The sequence below is a fragment of the Scyliorhinus canicula genome, chromosome 5 (genome assembly GCF_902713615.1).
Source record: "Scyliorhinus canicula chromosome 5, sScyCan1.1, whole genome shotgun sequence".
NCBI classification, from domain to species: domain Eukaryota; kingdom Metazoa; phylum Chordata; class Chondrichthyes; order Carcharhiniformes; family Scyliorhinidae; genus Scyliorhinus; species Scyliorhinus canicula.
Genome location: NC_052150.1, coordinates 95192155 through 95202934, shown reverse-complemented (window position 1 = coordinate 95202934; position 10780 = coordinate 95192155). Strand labels below are relative to the sequence as shown.

The following is a 10780-nucleotide window of genomic DNA, read 5'->3' as shown; positions in this document are numbered from 1 at the left end:
CAATAAATGACCCCGCCCCCTCCCTCACAATCAGAGCCCCGCCCTTCGTCCACATCGGAGCCCCGCCCCCACAGAGTCCTGCACTGCCCGCTCAATAAATGACCCCGCCCCCTCCCTCACAATCAGAGCCCCGCCCCCACAATTAGAGACCCGCCCACATTCAGAGCCCCACCCCCTCGTCCACAATCAGAGTCCCGCCCACAATTAGAACCCGCCCTCCCGTCCAGACTCAAAGCTCCGCCCCTCGCCCACAGAGCCGCGCCCCTCGCCCACAATCAGAGCACCGCCCCCCAGAGCCCCGCCGCTCACCCACAATCGGAGCCCCGCCCCTCGTCCACGATCGGAACGACATCAACAGGCGCCCTGATGACATGAGCGACTCGTCGGTTGTCCACCAGAGTTTTTAAAGTTCCAAATTTAAATTCATCAAATGTAATTACAGATCAGGCGGATTATTTTATGATCGTGAATGCTCCGTGCTAATTCTAAATCCATTCCCATACTGCTCAAAGCTAATGAAATTGTTAGTACAGGTTCAGGGGCCCCCTTTTCCGGCCATTAACAAACCGCAGAGATTACCTCGCCCCAACCTCCACAACATCTTTGCACAGTCAGAGAGAGCGCGACCGCTCTGAGAGACGGATCTCCACTTGCAGGCGGGAGGAAGCGGGTCACAATGTCGAAGAAGCTGCAGTAACGTTGGAGACTTGGCCCACAGATCGCCAGCATGCCGGTGTGTAAATTTTTCCTTGAGGGACGCTGCCGTTTCGGGGACAACTGTTGGAATGAACACCCGCGAGGCGTAGGGCGAGGACAGCCGAACACGGGTAAGAGTGAAGTGGGGAGGGGTTGAGGAAAAAGGAAGATTTCTGGTCTTCACATTGAGGATCCCCTCCATCGTGTTGTGTGGCACTACCACCATGCATCCATGAGCTGAATTGTATTCATGAAATGAAAAATGAAAATCGCTTATTGTCACGAGTAGGCTTCAATGAAGTTACTGTGAAAAGCCCCTAGTCGCCACATTCCGGCGCCTGTTCGGGGAGGCTGTTACGGGAATCGAACCGTGCTGCTGGCCTGCCTTGGTCTGCTTTCAAAGCCAGCGATTAGCCCTGTGAGCTAAACAGCTAATTCAGTCACAATTTGTAAACTCACGCCTGGCATATCCCCCACTCTACCATTATCAGCAAGCCAGGGGATCAGTCCTGGTTCAATGAAGAGTGCAGGAGAGCATGCAAGGAGCCACATCAGGCATATTGAAAAATGAGGTGTCAACCTGGTGAAGCTGCAACACAGGGCTACCTGTGTGCCAAACAGCATAAGCAGTAAATTAAGGTTTAGCAATCCCACAACCAACAGATCAGATCTAAGCTCTGTGGTTTTGCCACATCCAGTCATGAATGGTGGTGGACAATTAAACAAGTCACTGGAGGAGGAGGCACCACAAATATCCCCATCCTCAATGATGAAGGAGCCCAGCACATCTGTGCAAAAGGTAAGGCTGAGGCATTCGCAGCAGTCTTCAGCCAGAGGTGCTGAGTGGATGATCCATCTCGGGCTCCTTTGGAGGTCCCCAGATCGGTCTCCTCTGGAGCTCCCCAGAATCACACATGTCAGTCTTCAGCCTATACGAGTCATTCCATTTGATATCAAGGATCAGCTGTCGGCACTGGATACTGCAAAGACTTTGGCCCCTGACAATAATCTGGCAATAATACTTAAGACTTGTGCTCCAGAACTTTACGCACTCCTAGCCAAGCTGTTCCGGTACAGCTGCAACACTGGCATCTACCCGGCAACGTGGAAAATTGCCCACGTGTGTCCTGTACACAAGAAACAGAACAAATTGAACCCAGCCAATTATCACCTTACCAATCTACTCTCCATCATCAGCAAAGTGATGGAAGGAATTCTATGGCGAGTAACTCGCCTCCTGACCCCACTCCCCAAAAGCCTGTCCACTATCTACAAGGCACAAGTCAGGAGTGTAATGGAATACTCTTCACTGGCCTGGATGAGTGCAGCTCCAACAACACTCCAAAAGCTTGACACCATCCAGGACAAAGCAGCCTGCTTGATTGCTCCTCCTTCCACAAACATTCAAACCCTCCACCACCGATGAACAGTGGTAGCCTTGTGTGCCACTTACAAGATGCACTACAGTAATTCACTAAGGTTCCTTAGACAGCACCTTCCGAACCCACGACCACTACCATCTTGAAGGATAAGAGCAGCAGATACCTGGGAGCCCCACCACTTGGAGGTTTCCCTGCAAGTCACTCACCACCCCAACTTGGAAATATATCACCGCTCTTTCACTGTCGCTGGGGCAAAATCCTGAACTCCCTCCCTAACAGCACCCACACCTGAAGGACTGCAGTGGACAAGTCAGGGTGGTGAGTGATTCGGAGAGGAAACCTCCAACGGTGGAGTTCCAAGTATCTGCTGCTAGCCTTTGACCTGCCCTGGTAGCCACAGTAAGGGTGGCATGATAGCACAGTGGTTAGCACTTTTGCTTCATAGCTCCCGAGTCCCATGTTCGATTCCTGGCTTGGGTCACTCTGTGCGGAGCTGTACGCTCTCACCGTGTCTGCGTGGGTTTCCTCTGGGAACTCCGGTCTCCTTGCACAAGTCCCAAAAGACGCGCTATTAGGTAATTTGGATATTCTGAATTCTCCATCTGTGTACGCCAGAGTGTGGCGACTAGGGGATTTTCACAGTAACTTTGTTGCAGTGTTAATGGAAGCCTACCTGTGACAACAATAATAATTATTATTAGATTATTATTATTGATGTGGCTAGTCCAGTTCGGTTTCTGATCAGTGGTAACCCCAGGATGTTGATTGTGGGGGATTGAGCGATGATAATGCCATTGAATGTCAAGAGGCGGTGGTTAGATGCTCTCTTGTAGGAAATGGGCATTGCCTGGCACTTGTGTGGTGCAAATGTAACTTCTCACTTGTTAGTCTAAGCCTGGATATTGTCCAGCTCTTGATGCATTTGGACATGGACTGCTTCATTATCTGAGGAATCGCGAATGGTGCTGAACATTCTGAAGTCATTGATGAAGCCTCTGAAGATGGTTGGGCCTAGGACACTACCCTGAGGAACTCCTGCAGTGATGACCTTGTTGCTGTTTTATCAGCACCACAAGACGCGAGTATGTTCCTTGTACTGGACAAATGACCACACAACCAGTATATTAGTTCAATTATTGTTTATTATTAAATACAGGCTTGGTTCTATGCGTAATAATCTACACGCGGCTACACATTAAACTATACCTAACAAGTTAAATGACCTTTACTTAACTTCCAAGTGACGGGCTCTGTACAGGTTAGACAAGGGCTTTATCTGAATCCTCATGTGTGGCAGCTGAAAGTTGTCAGGTTCATCTTAGCTGCGGCTCGTCCTTCAGGTAGCGATCGCAGGTCCTTGAACTTGGCTGGTCGATGTGCTGCAGTTGGTAGGGGCAGAGGCTGGTCCCAAAAGAGACAGAATATTGGTCGCTCCGTTCTTCTTATCCTCCGATCTTTCGCGCTCTTTTGGGCGGTCCCAACTCGAGATCCAATGGATCGATAGGGTTTTGATCACCCTAATCGATTCTGGCCAATTAGGGGCGGGTACCTCAATGGCTGGGCGGGTCCTAGCTGCCATTGTCCAAGGCACGTATGCACTCCCTAATAAGGTAAATAGGCGCCCCAGAGCCTGTTACTGCTGCTATTTTCAATTTGTGTCTCATTGCCCTGGGGAAGTCGGTGGTTGGCCTTTAACAGGTGTGAGTTTGTGTACAGGTCTGGTTTTCCTCTGCACAGTACACGGGCTGTGTTTCGTCTGTGTCCTAACCTAACCATAATTCCCATTATCCATTGTGGGCGGCTATTTTAGATGGCCACAACCTGGAGCTAAAATGATTGACCTTCCATCACCACAACCATCTTCCTCTGTGCCAGGTATGACTCCAATCAGAGGAGAGTTTCCCCCCTGATTCCGTTGACTCCAGTTTACCTAGGGCTACTTGATGCCATACTCAGTACAATGCTGCCTTGATGTCAAGGGCGATCATTCTCACCTCACCGTTGGCATTCAGCTCCATTTATGGTGAACAAGACGCTGCTGGCGGAAGTGGTTGACTCGGGATACTTGGCGATTATGTTCTCTGACCATGTGCCACACTGGGTTGACTTGGGAGAGGCGGGGCGGTGGGGCGGGTGGGGGACAGCGGGCACAGTGGAAACTGGATGTGGTGTTGCTAGCAGATGCGGATGTCCATCCGGTGGTATGTGGAGCTGAATGATACGGATGAGATCTCGGCCTCCACGCTATGGGAGGTGCTTAAGGGGGTGGTTAGTGGGGAGTTTATAATCTATTCGGGCGCATGGGGATAGGATGGAGTGGGCAGAGATGGATGGACTGGTGGAAAAGATCTTGCGGGTAGATAGGAGGTACTCGGAGACCTTGGAGGCAGAGTTGTTGAAGGAGCGGCAGTAGGAGCGGACCTGTTGGGAATGAATGGGGTTTTCGAGGAGTTTTATAAGAGGCTCTCTGAATCGGAGCCTCTTGTAAAAGCAGCGATTAAAAGGGAGCAAATACAGCGATTTCTACACAAATTGGAGTTCCGCAAGGTGGTTGAGGGGGTGGGAGCCCCCATTCGATTGGTGTAGGTGATGGAGAGCATGGGGGCGATGCAGTAAGGGAAAGGCCCGGATGGGTTCCCGGTAAAATTTTATGAGAAGTTTTCTGGGGAGCTGGGACTGGTGATGGAATACAAAGAGGTGAGGGATAAGAGGCAACTTTCCCCTATGCTGTCGCAGGCTTCCATATCCATAATATTGAAGAAGGATAAGGTAAAAGTGGATGCCAAACTGCTGGCAAAGATCTTGGCCTCATGTATTGAGGACTGTGTACTGGGAGTGATAGGAGAAGACCAGACAGGGTTTATAAAGGGGAGGCATCGGTTCCCAAACGTTAGCCGATTATTAAATATGATAATGATGCTCCCGGAGGAACAAGAGGTGGAGATGCAGTTGCTATTGACGCGGAGAAGGCATTTGATTGGATGGAATGGGAGTATCTGTGGGAAGTGCTGGGATGGTTTGGGTAGGGGTCTGTGGACTGGGTCCAGTTGTTGGATAGGGCGCCGGTAACTAACGTACGGATGAATCGGGTGATTGTGGAGTACTTCGGATTACATCGTGGAACAAGGCAGGGATGTCCATTCTCCCCATTGCTTTTTGCCATGGCAATAAAGTGACTGGTAATGGCGCTTCGAGCGTTAAGGGGTTGGAGAGGGATAGTGCGAGGGAAGTGGAGCACAGGGTCTCGCTATATGCAGACGATCTGCTGCTTGATATATCGGATCCACTGGGAGGTACTGGGAGAATTATGAATGTTAGAGGAGTTTGGCCGGCTTACCAGATACAAACATGGGGGAGAGTGAGGTCTTCCCAATCGAGACAAGGGGGCAGGAGAGGAGGTTGGGCGAGCTGCTGTTTAAGTTGGTGGGGGCGGGTTTTAGGTATTTGGGCATCCAGGTGGTGTGGGGATGGGAGCAATTACATAATTTGAATTTGGCCCGGTTGGTGGAGCAAACGAGGGGGAATTTTAGGATGTGCTCCTGTTATCACTGGTGAGGTGGGTGCAGATAGTGAAAATAGTGGTACTCCCGAGGCTCTTATTTGTTTTCCAGAGCCTCCCAATCTTCATTCCAAAATCTTTTTTTCAGGGAAATTAATGCTCTGATTTTGGGGTTTGTGGGTTTATCTCAATATCCGAGATACCTCGAACAGGTTTTGGAACAGGCCGACGAACTGCCCCCAAGTATCCAGGAAGCCTTCCTCTGACCCTCGGATGGCGTACTTATTCTTCTCCAGGTGGAGAAATTCCAAGAGGTCAGTGAGCCAGTCTGCAGCTTTGGGTGGTGCTGCCGATCGGCAGCCGAGCAGGATTCTCTGGCGTGCGATTAGGGAAGCGAAAGCAAGGTGTTGGCCCCCTTCCCCATGTATAGCTCTGGCTGCTCTGATACCCTGAAGATTGCCATTATTGGCATGGCTTCACCTTCACCCCCACAACCTTGGACATTGCCTCGAAGAAGGCTGTCCAGAACCCAGCAAGCTTGGGGCAAGCCCAAACATGTGGGTGTGGTTGGCCGGGCCCCTCTGTCACCGTTCACATTTGTCCTCCACCGCCGGGAAGAACCTGCTCATTCGGGTTCTGGTCAGGTGCGTTCTGTGCACCACTTTGAGCTGCATTAGGCTGAGCCTTGCGCAGGAGGAGGTGGAGCTCACCCTGCTCGGTGCTTCGCTCCAGAGTCCCCATCTTACCTCTGTCCCCAGTTCGTCCATTTTTGTCTAGTCCCGTCCAGTGGTATTCGGGCTCTGTCCAGTAGCTGTCCGTATATTTTCCCACATAGCCCCCCCTTCTCGCTGCTTGTGCCTATCAGGTCCTCTAGTAGTGTGCTTTCTGGGGCCCCGGGGTACCCTACTGTCTCTTTGCGGAGGAAGTGCTTTATTTGCAGGTGTCTCGATTCCTGTCCTCTTGCTCGTTTCCACTTCCTTGTCAGTTCGGCCAGTGTCGCCAGTCTGCGCCCTACGTCAAAGTCCCTGACCGTCAGTGTGCCCCCATCCCGCCTCCATCTTTTGAAGGTTATATCTAGCATAGCGGGGGGGGGAATCTGTGGTTGCCGCAGATGGGGACCATAAGGGACATTTTGGTTATCCCAAAATGCTGTCTCAACTGGGTCCACTTTCTCAGCGTGGCTGCTACCACTGAGCTCGTTGTGTACCTTGTTGAGGGGGAAGGGAGTGCTGCTGTAGCCTGGGCCCGGAGGGTTGTTCCTTTACAAGATGCCTCCTCCATTTGTACCCAATCTGTGTCGGGTTCTTGTACCCACCCCCTCACCTTTTCTGCTGTTGCTGCCCAGTGGTAGTATTGTAGGTTCGGTAGAGCCAGGCCCCCTCTGACTTTCCCTCTTTGCACTGTCGGTTTGGGAATTCTCAGGTTCTTGGACACCCCCCCCCCCCCCCCCCCCCCCAGGCTAATCATGGCGTTTGTGTGTTTGGAGGGCTGTGTACCAAAGGTGGTCGCAGAGGACCAAACGGGCTTTGTCAAGCGTAGGCAGCTCACAGCGAACATCAGGCGGCTGCTGAATGTGATCGTCTCCCTGGACGCAGAAAAGGCCTTTGACAGAGTCGAATGGAGCTACCTCCTCGAAGTACTGGAACGATTTGGGCTAGGAGCGGGATTCACCGTCTGGGTGAGGCTCCTGTACAACGCTCCCAAAGCGAGTGCCCGAACTAATACCACCAGCTCTGAATACTTCCAGCTACAGAGAGGAACAAGACAGGCTGCCCCCTGTCCCCACTCTTGTTCGTGCTAGCGATCGAACCCCTGGCGATAGCCCTGCGGAACGCAAAAAGCTGGAAGGGAATCTGGAGAGGAGACAGAGAGCACAGAGTCTCATTCTATGCAGGTGACCTGCTCCTCTATGTCTCGAAGCCACAGGAGGGACTGAAGGCAATACAAAAAGAGTTTGGAACCTTCTCGGGCTACAAACTTAACCTGGGCAAAAGCGAGACATTCCCAGAGAACCCAAAAGGGGGAGGGATGAGCTGAAGGGGCTCCCGTTCAAAACAGCCCAGAACAGATTCCGTTACCTGGGATCCAAATAGCCAGAGACTGGACACGGATCCACAAGTGGAACCTGACCAGCCTGGTGGAGAAAGTAAGAAAAGACCTTCAACGGTGGGGCTCACTCCCACTCTCCCTGGCGGGAAGAGTGCAGACGATCAAAATGAACGTACTGCCAAGGTTCCTCTTCCTGTTTAGATCCATCCCGATCTTCATAACCAAGGCCTTTTTCCAAAACATAGACAGGCTAATCATGGCGTTTGTGTGTTTGGGGGGGTCATTATCACATTCAGCAGCCGCCTGATGTTCGCTGTGAGCTGCCTACGCTTGACAAAGCCCGTTTGGTCCTCTGCGACCACCTTTGGTACGCAGCCCTCCAGCCTTTTGGCCAGGACCTTTGTGAGTATTTTCGCATCCACGTTCAGCAGTGAAATGGGTCTGTATGATCCGCATTCCGTCAGGTCTTTATCTTTTTTGGGTATTAGTGAGATTGTAGTCTGCACTAGCGTTGGGGGTAGGGTGCCCCTTGCCAGTGAGTCCGCGAACATGTCCCTTAGGTGTGGGGCCAGGACTGGTGCAAATGTTTTGTAGAAGTCCGCTGAGAACCCGTCGGGTCCCGGTGCCTTCCCCGCCTGCATGGAGCTGATGCTCTCCATGATTTCTTCCAGGTCTATTGGTGCTTCCAGCTCCCCCCATCTGTCTTCCCCCACCACTGGCAGTTCCAGTCTGTGTAGGAACTGTTTCATTCCCGCATCCCTGTCGGGGGGGGGCTCGGAGGTGTACAGTCCCTGGTAGAAGGTCTTGAATGCCCGATTGACCTCCTTTGGCTCTGTTACCAGTCTGCCTTTGCTATCCTTAACCTGCGCTATTTCCCTCGTGGCTGCCTGCTTTCTCAGCTGGTGAGCCAATAGGCGGCCAGCCTTGTCTCCGTGTTGGTAGAAGGTCCCCCTGTGTCTGGCGGAGTTGGTACACTGCTTTCCTGGTGGTTAGCAGGTGAAAGTCCATTTGCAGCTTTTTCCTCTCCGCCAGCAGCTCTACGGTCGGGGCCTCTGAGTATTTTCTATCGACTTCCAGAATGGAGTCCACTAGCTGTTGCCTGGCCACCCTCTCTTCCCTATCTCTACTTGCCTTGTAGACGATGATCTCTCCTCTGATCACGGCCTTCAGTGCCTCCCAGAACGTGGAGGGTGAGACCTCCCCGTTTTGGTTGTTGCTAACGTAATTGCCTGTGGCCTGCGATATTTTTTGGCAGAAAGCCTTGTCGGCCAGGAGGTCTGTGACCAGACTCCATGTGGGGCACTGGGCCCGGCCTGTCTCCAACCTCACATCCATATAATGTGGAGCGTGGTGGGAGATAACGATCGTGGAGTAGTCCGTTCCCGTGATCCCTGGTTTTCCTCGCTGCAAAGAAGTCGATACGGGTGTATACCTTGTGCACCTGCAAAAAGAACGAGAACTCCTTTTCTCCCGAGTGCAGGAACCTCCATGGGTCCACCGCCCCCATCTGTTCCATGAAGGTCCCTAGCAATGCCAGACGTTTTCCCCGTTCTGGGGTTTGACTGGTCGGTCAGTGGGTCCAGCACGCAGTAAAAGCCACCCCCCATAATCAGTCAGTGTGTGTCAAGGTTGGGATTTCCGCCATGGTCGTCTTTATGAATTCTGAGTCGTCCCAGTTGGGAGCATACACATTTACCAGTATGACAGGTGCCCCTTCCAGGACACCGCTGACCATGACGTACCTTCCCCCTGGGTCTGAAACTGTCTTGGTTCCCGTAAACCTCGTCCTTTTGCTGATTAATATTGCTACCCCCCTCACCCTCGTCCCGTAGCATGAGTGGTACGTCTGTCCCACCCAGCCCTTCCTTACCAACAGTCAGTCCTTCTCCCTCTGGTGCGTCTCTTGCAGGTAGATTATGTCTGCTTTTAGGCTTCTTAGGTGGGCGAACACTCTGGATCTTTTCACTGGGCCGTTGAGCCCCCTTACATTCCAGGTAACAATCCTGGTGGGGGGTGCCCTTCGGGGTCTCCCTTCCCCCTGATGCCCTCTCGGGTGGCTGTTTGCGGCGCCCGCTTGGTTCCTCGCCCTGCTCCATGCCTGCCGAGGCCTATGTCTCTACTGCTTCACTATCTCACCCTTCTCTTTGCTTCTCTTTTCCTCTGCGTTCTCCCCCAGATTCCTTCCCCCCCCCCCCCCCCCCCCCAGTCCCTGTCCCTTTGTCCCCCTGCTGCGTTCTCCCCTCCCCTTCTGCTCCCCCCATCCCCTCTTTGTGCCAGATGCTCCCGCTCCACTGAGAGGGGCTCCGTGACCCTCCTTCCTTCCTGCCCTCCCGTGCTGGCCCTCCTCGTTAGTACGGTGGCCCTCCTCCCAGTATTCGCCCAGTTCTGGCCCTGTTTAACCTTTCTCTGACTGGCCCTTGTTTCGCCCTCCTGTTTGCTTTCCTCACCCTCATTTCCCTCGCTCCACTCGCCCCCCATTGCATTGAGGGAGGAGACAAGCTCTGAGACAAGGCAGCACAGTCCCGCGCCAGGCATAACACACATGTGCACAGTTCATTAGTCCATTGTCCTTGTTTGCAGTCTGTCCTCCGCTCTTTCTTCTGGTTTTCCCTTCCTTTTCCGTCCCCATGTCTTTTACTGTGGTTGTGTGTGCTCCTCCCCCAGATTGTTCGCTCTAACAAACTCATCAGCCGCCGCTGGGGTGTTAAAATACAGTTCTTTCCCCTCAAATGTTACCCAGAGTTTGGCCGGGAATAACATCCCAAATTTTACCTTGCTTTTGTGCAGTGCTGATTTCGCCTTGTGGAATTCAGCCATTTTTTGGCCAGGTCTGACCCAATGCACTGATACACCCTTATGGTCTTCCCTTCTCACGTGCTTTGTTTCGTTTGCCGGGCGCACTTTAGGATTCTTTCCTGGTCTTGGAACCGGTGCAGCTTCGCAGTTATTGATCTGGGCTGGTCCCCGGCTTTGGGCTTGGGTCAGAGCCTGTGCACCCTGTCTATTTCCGGTGGGTTTGGGAATACCTCCTTTCCCACTAGCTTGCCCATCATTTGGGTGATGTAGCCTGTTGGGTCTCTGCCCTCTATCCCCTCTGGCAGACCTATTATTTTAATGTTCTGCCGTCTGGACCTATTTTCCTGGTCCTCCACTT

At 52.5% G+C, this 10780-nt stretch overlaps 1 protein-coding gene across 2 annotated transcripts in view; it reads left to right on the top strand.

Annotated features, from left to right (window-relative positions):
- Positions 1-213: 213 nt before the first annotated feature.
- LOC119966141 (nucleoporin NUP42-like) overlaps positions 214-10780 on the top strand; it is a 49185-nt gene continuing 38618 nt past the window's right edge. The window contains exon 1 of one of the 2 annotated variants that reach the window (XM_038797413.1): positions 214-827. In XM_038797413.1, coding sequence (XP_038653341.1) covers positions 728-827 — 100 coding nt within the window. In that variant the 5' untranslated portion in view covers positions 214-727. Of the gene's footprint in view, positions 828-3784; positions 3954-10780 lie in introns of those variants that run through there. The other variant, XM_038797414.1, reaches the window with a different exon arrangement.